This window comes from Anabrus simplex, chromosome 3 (assembly GCF_040414725.1).
Source record: "Anabrus simplex isolate iqAnaSimp1 chromosome 3, ASM4041472v1, whole genome shotgun sequence".
Classification (NCBI taxonomy): Eukaryota; Metazoa; Arthropoda; class Insecta; order Orthoptera; family Tettigoniidae; genus Anabrus; species Anabrus simplex.
The window spans coordinates 280199647-280212511 of record NC_090267.1 but is presented as its reverse complement, the minus strand read 5'-3'; the positions used below and the strand labels follow the sequence as shown (position 1 = coordinate 280212511).

The 12865-nt window shown below is 36.6% G+C and overlaps 1 protein-coding gene across 3 annotated transcripts in view; it reads left to right on the top strand.

Moving 5' to 3' along the window:
• The window catches only part of LOC136866258 (bromodomain-containing protein 2), a 709923-nt gene extending 697622 nt beyond the window's left edge, over window positions 1-12301 (top strand). For all 3 annotated transcript variants that reach the window (XM_067143061.2, XM_067143058.2, XM_067143060.2), the window contains exons 26-27: window positions 75-234; window positions 9625-12301. In XM_067143061.2, coding sequence (XP_066999162.2) covers window positions 75-234; window positions 9625-9690 — 226 coding nt within the window. In that variant the 3' untranslated portion in view covers window positions 9691-12301. The remainder of the gene's footprint in view (window positions 1-74; window positions 235-9624) is intronic.
• Window positions 12302-12865: the final 564 nt, after the last annotated feature.

Genomic DNA, 12865 nt, shown 5'->3' with positions numbered 1-12865 from the left:
TAGCGCTCTTAAGAAGAACCACAAAGATAGATCATCTATTTTTTCACAAAATGAATTTGTTTATTTATTTACAGAAAAGCTCATCAAGAGCAGCAACAACAGTCTCGCCAAGAGGATGCAAAATCAACACCACCTGCTGAGAATTCAAGTCCAAGCCAACAAGTACAAGATAAATCAGGAGGGGAACGTGAAAGACAGAGGTTACGAGAACAGGAGAGACGACGTCGGGAAGCGGTAATTTTACATTACTTATTGTTTCTTTTTATCTGTTTTGATTTGATCTTATCTCTCCCTTCTTATAGTGAGTTAGATAAATTTTCATACCTCCTCATCTTCATGGTCTTTCTAATCATGCCATTGACAAATAGAATTGATGCTGAAATGTTTCCACTCAACAAGTGGCTGTGCGGTTTGGATCAATTAGCTGTCAGCTTGCATTTGAGAGATAGTGGGTTCTAACCCCTCTGACGGCAGCCCTGAAAATGATTTTCCATGGTTTCTCATTTTCACACCAGACAAATGCTGGGGCTTTAAAGTAATGTTCGTTTCCTTCCCACCCCTACCCTTTACCTATACCATCGTCGCCATAAGACCTATTTGAGTCAGTGCGACATACAGCAAATTGTAAAAAATGTATATATACATTTCTGATGTTCTCACCCCAATATTACCTGCAAAAGATAATACATTATGTCGTTCACTACCAGCTACTGCATGGGTGATTTGAATGCCTAGCCCAGCCATTTATATACTGAACTGTTTCAAACTGACACTGAACTTCATTGAGTATTTCTGATCACTGCTTCAAAAATCTGAAATTTGTTACATACCTTTAAGAGATTCTCCAGGCGTGTTTAAATGTGTGATAACTGGTGTCACACTTCACAGAATTCAGGGGAACGCCACATCTTCTGCAGTACCGCCTGGATTCACTGACTGTCTTCTTGAAACATACTCTTCAACTTCTTGTGAGAGAACTGTCACTTTTCATTGGTGGAAATTTTATAAGAACACGTTTCTCCCTATTACTATCAAGATTTTTTAATGGTGGGATATTGCGAGTTGGTACGGATGATGGTGCAGTAGAGGCTTCAGACATAGCTGGTGAAGCAGCCGCACTACATTCTGGTACTTCCTTACTTTGCAAGAAATTCCTAAACACAATCTGCATAAATCTTTGGCTTGGTTCTAAAAGGGCCAATGTCAAAAAACCTGGAGCTATGAGCATTTGAAGTTTTGCTTATAGTTTTCCAATTATTTTTTTCAACAACTAACTTTAAATAACTTAAAACCCTCGTTGTGGAAGTAACCTTATTAAACGCTAATTTTTTCTATCGTATTCTTTAAAAATTGCCAGGTCTCTAATCTTTATTGGTAATCTAACATTATTGGCAAGGGCTTATTTAATTAAACGTTAACTGTTCGTTTAGTACTTAACAGAGACATTGGCCCTTTTAACATGTTGCAAGCCAGGATAAAATGCATTTGTATCAGTTAACATCTCAATTTCGATAAAAAATTACATTGGCCCTTTTAGAACCAAGCCACAGAAATTGCAAGTAGGTGATATTTCTCCGAGGATTTTGCTTTAGGAAAGACCGGATTGCATTAAAAGAACGTGCAGAGCAGTAAATAAAATAATACCTTCTTAGGCCATTTTGCTGTTTTTCGCATGAATGGGTACAGTGAAAGGTACTGGTCTGCAATGTCTACTCCATGCATTTGCCGATTGTAGTCTTCTATGGTTTCTGGTTTCATTTTTTTTCTGTCAAAAGTGATTTTTAGGAACTTCCACCATATTTGCAGAGTGCATTGTGGATATGAAAGTACCATATTTTACCACATAATCGTTGCACCATTAAGCGGTAAATTTTTTTATACCAATATTTGTATTACTCAAAAAGTCAATTCATAACTGAATTGTATTTGATTCAAGTTTAAGGTGCACGTAATACTTGCGTATATTCATCAGAATAATTCAAAGAGTCCTAATCAAATGTATAAATAAATAATACCAGTATACGTATGATGCATGGCAATTAGAGTAAGGTTACAGTGTATGGGACCCTTGCCAGGATTACTTGATTCAAGAACTGGAAAAAAGTCCAAATAAAAGCAGCACAGTTTGTAGTTTGGCAATGCAGTTGCGAGATAATGTACAGTTTTCCCTCAGATCTATTGTTAGTGCGATAGGTTCTCCTACATATGCTCTGGCTAAATACCTAAGCAAATTGCTTCAGCCACACACAGGACATACTGAATTGTAGTTACGGACTCTCGGTATTTCGTCAACAAGTTATCAACCATAACCCTTCGACCTAATGGTGAGTTTCGATGTGGAGTCCTTGTTCACTAAAGTGCCGACTCGGTCATGTCTCTCATTGAACATCTGTTTCCTGAGGACATTGCTAAGCTATTTTACCACTGCATGACTTCCAGCTATTTCTTGTCGGGTGGGAATTTTTACGAACAGACGGACGGAGTGGCACCCGTAGTGGCTAATTTCTTTATGGAGCATTTTGAGGAGGAGGCTATTGCTTTGGCGCCCGTCAAACCTATGATTTGGTGGAGGTATGTTGATGATATATTTGTGGTCTGGACAGAAGGTCCAGAGAAACTTCGTCTATTTCTCATAATCCTCATTTCCCTTAATCCAGCTGTACCCCAGGTAGGGGAAAATATGGTTCCTCTCCACTTTCTTCGGTGTTTCCACCACTCCTCCTCCAACACTGTGTCCCAGTCCAGGTTTCCTTCTATAATACTGTGTTGGATTGTGTCCTCCCATCTCAGTCGTGGTCGTCCACGGCCTCTCCTTCCTTGTATTTGCATTTCCATCACCTTTTTTGGCATTCTTTCTTCACTCATTCGCTTTATATGCCCAAACCATCTTAGTCGGCTCTTCTCTGTTCAATCATTCATTTTTTCCACTCCAATTTCTTCCCGGATTTTCTCATTCCTTATTTTGTTTCTTGTACTCTTGTGTATCATACTTCTCAAGAATTTCATTTCGGCTGCCTGTATTCGATTCTCATCCTTCTTTGTTATTGTCCAAGTTTCTGCTCCGTAAGGTGTTCTGGGTACGTAATACATCTTGTACATAATTTCCTTTGCTTGCATTGACACATCTTTGTCCCATAACATGTTTCTTACACTATGATAGAAACAGCTTACAGCTTGAATCCTCTTACTAATCTCAGCATCCAGTCGAGCATTCTCCATTAATTCACTCCCCAGGTATTTGAACATCTCCACTACTCTTTTCTACACTTATTTTCAATGCACATTCTTCGATCTTCCCATTCATCACATCCAACTGTTCTTGAACCTTCATGTCCTCTTCTCCCCAAATCACAGTATCATCTGCAAATAACATGATGTAATCACGTGACACCAGGCGAAGATACCACTCCAGCTGACAAATGCTTAAGGCTGTAAGTTATTTCTCATTGGCAATGTCACTGGGAAATACCGGTACCGCACACACTTGTTTTCTCGTACGGCTTTCAGTGCCTTGCAACAAGGGATACACTGGTATTAGAACATGGAGATGAAAGTGACAAAATGAGTCACTGAGAATCTAATTCACGAAGAAAGTTAATACTTGTTCTTATCACCGGTAAACATTAAAATGAATGTGTCCTTCTTTCATAACACTGTCGTGTAATCAGCTGCCATGGGCCACATTCTTGTGGTCTGCTGTAATACATAATGGAATATTCCGGTATTGAGAAATTTACGAGTAGATTCGAGTAGAGTAGGGCTTGCAACCCTTGTAGGTCACCTCAAGTGGGCCTCTCCATGTCCTCGGGGTATGTAGGTTTTTCCCGTTTCGTTAGGTACTCTCGCGGAAGTACCAAATGTTCTGGAATGTACAGATGCATATGTTTGTTTGTGAGTGATGTGATTACTCTAGACGTGTGTGCAGAGAATTTAAGTTTTAGTTTGTTTTTGTTGTGTTTGTAGAATATTTTGTTTTTTAACCCTTTCGCACTCAGCACACCGATCTATCGGCGCGAGAGGTTATGGTGAGAAAGCTCACAGCGCCGATATATTGGCTCTGTCCTATTTAGGGATTTTGGTCATTTGTGTGGCTGTTAAATGGTAACGGTTGATCGTGACAGTAACTTAAAGCGTTGAATTTGTGTTTTACTCTACAGATACATCCACCAGCCCTACAAAATATTATTATTTTGACAAATGAAATCTGTTGACCGTGAATGTTTATGTTGTGGTTATTCAAAGTTGCTATTGCGTGGATCTCTTTTGGTTGGCTTGTGAATACAGTAATTTGATCTTGCTATCAGTTTAGTTTAGAGTTTATTTCGTTTCTTTGGTATATCATGTATTCGCTGTACTTCACGAACTATAATATTACTCCTTCTCATTACTCTGTTGCTGCACGTGCTTGCGTCATCTTTTTATTGTAATGGCTAGGCCATATTCAATGCCGAATGAGACCGATATCCTTCAATTTTCAGCTGATTTAGACAGTAATACTGACCTTCTTTTGCTGAAACTGATTCCCATTATGTGGGAAGTGACACAGTCACAGCTGCTCATCGTGCATCGGACCGCAAGGACCTGACATCGATGACAGTTACGTGTACAGTGAATAACTTTGTGCCATGCTTCATGAGTGAATTGCAACACACACATCATATTGATATCAAATTATTCAGCATTAATTGCTCTTCCTTTCAGGTCTAAGAGCAAAGAAGAAAGACGCAATAATGTCTGTTCTTTCTGTCATTGAAAACCATAATTTATTTTTTTAATTTGTTTTCAAAGTTTAATAGTTTTTTTGGCTTTACCAATAATAATATGTCCAAGGCGTTCATTTCTGAAATTCTCATAGTTTCCTGTATTAGTGTGATTTATTTTATTTTAATATGTGTTAAACTGTTCACGTGTTGATTTTTTGTAATTTGGTAGGAAAATCACAGAAATTAGTTTGAGCTTCTTGGAGCAAACCCCTGCATATAGGCTGAGTGTGAAAGGGTTAATACTATAATACTGAACGGTTTAACAGAAGATACCACAAATAAGATAAAATTGAATACAAAACTCAAGAATACAAACCTCCAGTTTACCCTTACACGAAACAAACCCACAACATGCACATTTTCAACCGAGGAAAGGGCACGAAGATCGGAGCATCTGAAGAAGTACTGGGAGGACCGCAAAGCCCGAACAATCCCTTCAAAGAGACCTGAACAATGGACTTACTAAAGTGATCCTGTGCGATCATAAAACAAGAAGAGGGATGATGACCTAGATGTTAGGCCCCTTTAAACAACAAGCATCATCACAAGAAGAAGAAGAAGAATACTGAACAGTTACTACCAGTAATTTACATAGCAACACATTAACATGTGAAGCATTTATTTTGTGATCATGGATAATTACAGAAACTACTCTGCGAGCTTCAAGCTAAACATAATTGTCTTTGCTGAATAGCTTGGAAACAGAGCTGCGGAAAGAAAATTTTCAGTGAGTAAAAAGTTGGTGCGTGACTTGCAGAAATTGAAAGAAGAGTTATAAAATACAAACTATTGTAGACACGCGTTTGTCCTGGAGCGGTATCTTCGCCTGTCGTCACGTGATTACAGCTGATCAATATGGCAGGATCCCGTTCCTCTGAAATAGTCTCCGTATTGTCGATGGCAGTATATTCGGCAAAAGTTGTACTGACACCTCGCAAGCATGACTGTATTGCCAAACTCCCCATAAGCCATATACATATTTAAATTGTGCTTTCTAGTGCAATTTACATTGCAGTTCCATTTACCTTTTAGGCAACTTAAGGAACAAAAGTTGAACACGCTACAATTATGCAATGAAATAAAGGATGCAACGATTATGGGGTGAAATACGGTAGTCATCTTGTTCAGCCAAATGAGTACTTCGGAGCATCTGAAGATCATTTCACCTTTCTTCAAAGCCTTTTGTTGTTCCCTGAAGTCCTTTGCCACTCGTCTGTTTTGTCTAATTGTGCCGCAAACTATAGTGCTGTGTTCACACAGCTCCTTAGCAGTTTTGGAGCTATTGTAGTACAGTAAAACCTCTTTAAGACATTTCTGCAGGGGACAACAAAAATGAACGTGTTAAGCGAGAAAACATACTACTGAATGTACAAATAAAAACTACCCAGCAGGGATATGGAAACACTAGATACGATTTTTTCCAACATGAAGGCATTTTACGTTGTGTATCTGCGAGTACAGTGAAAACTGTATCTACCATTTCTCAAGATGTGAGGAAAGTATTAAAAGGTAAATACATGAGAGAACAAAAAATATGAAAACCTTTTCTGCTGGGGCTTATAAAATAACAAGTGCACTGAACGGTGTGAAAAACACCAAACAACACGGGGGCCAATGAAAATATCCAAGTATTATTGCAGATCACACTTTTTCTAAAACAAATGTTAGCAGAAGCCTTCTATTTCGGAGCAGTGGGTTATAAAACATTATTATTATGGTCACACTCTTAAACAATGAATTGGAGGTTATATTCGGCCATGTGCGACTGCGACAGAATGACTTTGGCTGCCATTTTGAAAAACTTTGACCAAGTCAAATCGATCAAGTGGAAACTTGAAGGTGCAAGTTCAATGTTCATGACCTCTGCACACTTAAAGATGTGGACATCACTTCTTTTTGTACAAGCTGCTTTATGGTGCACCGACACAGTTAGGTCTTGTGGCGATGATGGGATAGGAAAAGGCTAGGACTGAGAATGAATTGGCCACTGCCTTTTAAGGAACAGCCCCAGCATTTTCTTGGCCTGAAAATGGGAATTGACGGAAAACCATCTTCAGGGTGGCCAAATGGGGCTCAAACCCACTATCTTCCGGATGCAAGCTTACAGCTGTATGCACCTAACCGCATGGCCAACTCACTCGGTGACACCCCTTGTAAGATACTGTATCCAGACTAAGTCCGATGAGCATTCACAGAGACTAATAAAATTTAAACTGAGCTCCAATCATGTCTTTCATTGAATTATGCTTCTAACCTATAGATGGCAGATAATTGAAGTATATTTTTCACCCTCCTTACGTGCAGATGTAAAGGCCATGTGTCTGCTATTTTTTATTCGAATGAAGGTTGAGGTCGAGCAGTTGAGGCACCTCATTATGTTTCTAAGCGCGCATTGTGAGTGTTGGCAAGTATGTTATGAAATAAACAAAAAGCTGTAGCTTACAAAGGAAGTGAAGAATTTACTCAGAAGATGGGAACAGATGGAGCTGACAGTAAAAGAATGCTGTATGGAATTATACAAAATAATAGGTAAGAAAGAGTTTATACAAAGCTGGTGAAAGAGGAAGTGGAGGATTGATAATACATCTAGAAGAAATAAAAAGAAAAGAGGAGTATTTTTATAAACTGCTGAATGTGAAAAATTGTACAAAGGAGATGGTAGTAATACAGTGTGATAACTCAACAGTAGAAGATGATATAACCATGTTTGAGGTGGAATTGGCAGTCTGTAAAATGAAAATGGGGAAAGGACCAGGGATGAATGAAATTAGTATGGAAATGATAAAGGCTGCTGGACATGGGTGTACAGATTGTTAAAGTGCACATGGAAACAAAAACATGAGCCATAAGACTAGGGACAAAAAAGTGTGTGATAAATATCAAGGAATCACACTCTTATCACAACTGGCAAAATTACTGGAAGAAATATTATAGTGGAGAATGAGAATAAAGATAGAAGGAGAGTTGCGAGAGGAACAGTGTGGCTTTAGGAGTAGATCTTCACTGGACCTAATCTTCAGCATGGGGCATTAAATGAAAAAGAATTGTGAATATGGAAAGTATCTGGTCATGACATTTATAGATCTAACAAAGGCATACAATAATGTTCCCAGGAAAAAAGGTTTGGGAAACCATGGTCAAAAAGAGGCTGGGTACATAAACTGTAATGTAAAAAAATTGTGTCGGCACATACAGACTCCATTTGGAAAAACAGAATTGTTTTAAAATGAAACTGGACTAAGATAGGGGAGTGTACTGTCACCTCTTTTGTTTCGAATGGTTTGGGACGAAATTGTAAAAGGAGACAAAGGAAGCATATGGAAAATACAGAGATGAAGTTATTACTATTTGCAGACAATATTGTGGTGTAGGGAAAAAAAACAGCAAAGAAGTACAAGAATAACTTGATGCATGGAACAAGAAAATGGAAAAATATTTCATGAAAATCAGTGCAGAGAAAAGCAAGATCATGGTGATATCTAGAGTAGAAAGACAAGGGGAAGACATTGTGAAAATTGGTGGTCGAAGCTTTGAAATTGTTGACAGTTTCAAATACCTAGGGACTGACTTAATGCACAGTACAAGGCTGGAAATGGAGATTAATATGAGGGTGCAACAGAGCAGTGCATTCTACCAGAGTGTAAGGAACCTTGTCTGGAATAAGGAAGTGTAAAGAGATAATGTACAAAATGTATTATGCAGCTGAGACCTGGACAATGACAAGTGGGGAGGAAAGTAGAATTCAAGCCATTGAAATGAAATACCTAAGAAGTATGATAAGAAAGACAAGGAAAGGCAGATTGAGAAACGAAGATATGAGAAAAGAGATCAGAATGGAAAACCCAAATGAGAGAATTGATAGGAGTAAACTAAGCTGATTTGGACATGTAAAGAGAATGGAGAGGAAAGAATACCAAAACAGATAATGAAGATGAAGTTCAAGGGAATGAGAGTGAGAGGAAGGCTTAGAACAGCGTGGATCAATTCAATAAAGAGGAGTGCAAGAAGAAGAACCCTGGACTGGCACAAAATGATGGAAGGATAATTAATTAATATTATTTGCTTTACATCCTATTAACTACTTTTACGGTTTTCAGAGATGTTGAGGTGCTGGAATTTAATCCTGCGGGAGTTATTTTATGTGTCAGTAAATCTACTAACACGAGGCTTGACATATATGAGCACCTTCAAATACCACCAGTCTGAGCCAGGATCGAACCTGCCAAGTTGTAGTCAGAAGGCCAGCGCCTCAACCGTCTGAGCCACTCAGCCCAGCAAAATGATGGAAGAGGAGTGGTGGAAGGAGAGAGGAAGGTGGAGAAGTGAAATGCCCTGACCCAGCAGGACCTGGATAAAAGGGAAAGGTGGATGGTGATTAAACTTTAGCAGCAACTGTATATTTTGGGGAAACACCCACACATAACTGACCCACCATAGGTGCTCTAAATATTTAATGCACATAGCCCCTATTTTTAAATGAAATAGTTTAATATTCTTTGAAAACAGTTATGTATCCATTTGAGCAACAATTGAATGTCATCCTTTTGCCACCTGATGATGGAGCCTAGACTCTGAAATGTGTTGTGATGTATAATATTCAATAAAAAATTGTGACTGGTAACAGATTTAATTATTCCTAAAGTATTAATTCACAATCACGAACAAGGCCTACGTAAAACATGGCATTGTTTAAATTGCCTTTGATTGAATCATTTCTGCACCCTTCTATATGACGTTGCATTTTAGCCTGCAAATTGCTCTTTAATGAAAAGTATGTCAGATGTGAAATATTTTTTGATCCTTAGAATATCTAGGTGATATTGAATGCCTCATGTAAAATCTTTTGTCTGTTCTTTTCTAGCTGGCTGGACAGATCGATATGAACATGCAGAGTGATTTAATGGCTGCTTTTGAAGAATCCTTATAATGAAGGCAAATTATTAATGTAGTTTAGTGAATATGATAATGTTCAGTCGTACATGTTTTTTGTGAGTGTATGTTTTGTATGCATCGAGTGAAGTGAATGAGAAACGTAAAACGACATTTTAAAAGTGCAAACAGTAATTACAGCATAGAACAAACGACGAATTTGTACAGTATATTATAATTGTGAAAATCCTGTTCAAAGCAACAATGCCGGACCTGTTATGCAAAGCATAACCAAGACATGCTGCTGGTGTAACACAATGTTTAATTCCCTTCCCCTGAGAATTACCAAGTATGTATTATGTAGGGTTTTTTTTAATTTCCTCCCCTGAGCATTTCATTGATGTTGGATATCTAACTTCATTTTTCTGTGTATATAATGTAATAATGATTGAATTGTCTGGCATATTAATTAATTTAGTTTTTGGAGTTAGATCATGATTAATGAAATTGCACATATATATTTATAATATATTTGCACATAGGTTGATCTTTTGTTATCCCTCATCATTGATATTGCTCATGAAGTGTATTTTGTAAATAAGTAGAGAGAGGCAAAGAGAGAGAAATCATTGTAATTTATTATGACACATTGAACTATCTTCTTGTGATCGTGTGTGTGTTTTATGTCGTCAGTAAGTCCAATACTTGAGTTTCTTCCTTTCTTTAAAAATGGCTTATTTCCTCAGTTTTAAAAGTAATAAAGTATATATTGATTTGGGGTTCCTATTATGCTGTATTTGACAATTTAGATACCTTTAGTAGTGTGTAATAAAATTTTAACTAAGTAATCTGCCTACCATATTTGTTTGGTTAAAGTCATATGTCAAGAATATCAGGTTTTTGTTTTCTTTCAAATGACACTGCAATTGTTCTATACCTCATAAATTTGGCACCTACTGGCCATAAAAAAATAATATAATTTTATTGCAATGTATGTGTTTTTAGGAAGTAATTTTTCTTCCTAAACTATAAAACCACTTCTAAACTAGAAAAATACATGTTGAGAGAGAGAGTTGTCATCAGAGGGAACTAGTTTCAATAGCAATAAACAGAAACTGACTGAGCTCTGGTCTAGATTCATGTGTAGCACTGTTTTACAAACATCACATACTCTCTTGAAAGCTGGAATGCAAAAGGAATGAAGGAAGCAAAGAAATTGAATTTAAATAATATTTTTGTTTGGATACAGTACTGATGTTAGCTTATTCAAGACATTTGTTAAAAAGCATGAAGCTTTGTTGCCCAGTTTTCAGTCATTGGTCTTTGGCCAACATAAACAATAAATCTGATTTCAGTCTGGTTTTGAATGTTAGAATTAAGTATTGTGACTAGAAGAAGAAACTCAAGGCTTTTTGCTTATTTACAAAAGCCAGAGAATTTTGTGCTCTTCTTTCTAGTCGATAATTTATCTGGGTTGTTTACAATATGTATAAGAAAAATTCAAATGGTCTTTTATGACCAATGAACCTATCAGCTCATGTAAGAAGAGGAAGAGAGGAAAAATGGATAAGAAATATTGAAAAGCAAAATTGTACATTTTGTTAAATACTGATCTTTATATGTATAGTACATATATAAATATATATAGAAGAAACTTTTATTTCTACGATTTTTCAAGTTTTACCACAATTGCCAATGTAGAAGTTGTCCAAAGTAACCAACTTCAAATCCAACATTTGTTTGTTAAATTTTAATATTTTATTTTTAGTTGCAGTACAGTGATCCCTCTTCTCCTGATTTGGTAAGTTTTCCTTCCTCTAATGGCTGTAGCTGTTTGAGCAGAACCGGCCGTTTCATAGCTCCTTTCTTCGATGTTGCAGCAATTAATTGTTTGTTTTTCAAGGCATTTTGAGCTAAGTTTAGAGATTTCTATGGAAGTTGGAAGTTCACAAATAACATGGTGTCCAAAATGTACCATATTAAATGTACAAATTTCTTCTACACCCGATATCATGTTTTAGTTGAATTTTTCTTAAAAATACCCTCATCAGGGGCTGATGACCTAGATGTTAGGCCCCTTTAAACAACAAGCATCATCATCACATCATTGCCCCTACCTAACTCATCATCATTAGTAGGAGAATAACCGAGATATGTCGTTATACTATTTTGACTGTACTCGGTGTAGAGATGAGGTCACTGTCAGAGGTACTACATTGAACTGTACTTAAACTGACCTAAACGTAATGTAATTCAGATCTCTATGATGTAACATGCTTAGCAAATTAAGGAATATGATAAACTGTAATATATAATGCTGACTACTGTCTTCTTCAGGCAGAAATATTGTTTTCTGAGGGTTTACTGTATGTTATTAATGGGAGTAAACTAAATTTGTCATCATAACATTCCGCTGTCGATAATCCTGATTTGACTGAACATATTTTCGTATTTATAAATTGATGCGACTTTGTTTAATAAAATTAAAGAATTCTTCAATGCTGCTGTTATTATCTTTGTAAATACTTGTAAGTTAGACTGTGTGAAGTATCAGCCTTTTAGGTCTATGTATACCTCTGTTAAAAATATGTAGATATTTGAAAACAGTATGACTATTTCCAGAAACAGGTGTGCTGAAGAACGTAATTAAATCTCTCTTTATTTCTTTATATTTATTTTATTTAAATTGTAACCTCCCTTTCACACTCCCATCATAAAGAAATCCTAAACAACCAAAACTCAATGCTGTTACGAACATAGCCTAGACCAAAAAAATAATTGCTCCTTTATGATACTATTTGGTGTCTAAATAGTTATTTTTATGTTTGTTTAAATGTCTAATATAGTTCTCCATATTTTTTGAACATTTGGTTCATGTTAAAAGTTAGTGGTTCTTTTTAGAAAAGATATGGAGATCTTTGTAAATAAGGGTTTATATACATATTATATAACACATTCAACTGACAGTCAAACTTTTTACAATAGTCCTGTAATTTATCATCAAGTTACAGTCATCTATAATAAAATTTTAAAGAATCAAGACTTATTTCCATTGCAGATGGGATTCTGGTTAACACGTACATGCTCAGCATTTCTTTTGTTACTGTAAGATGTCATCCATGGCTTTCTTATTATATCTCTCTTTTTCTTTTAATCTGGGTTTTTGAGACATTTTGGTTTTACTCCTAGCTTTTCAAGTTCCCTTTATAGAAAACCAGACCCTCAAAATCATA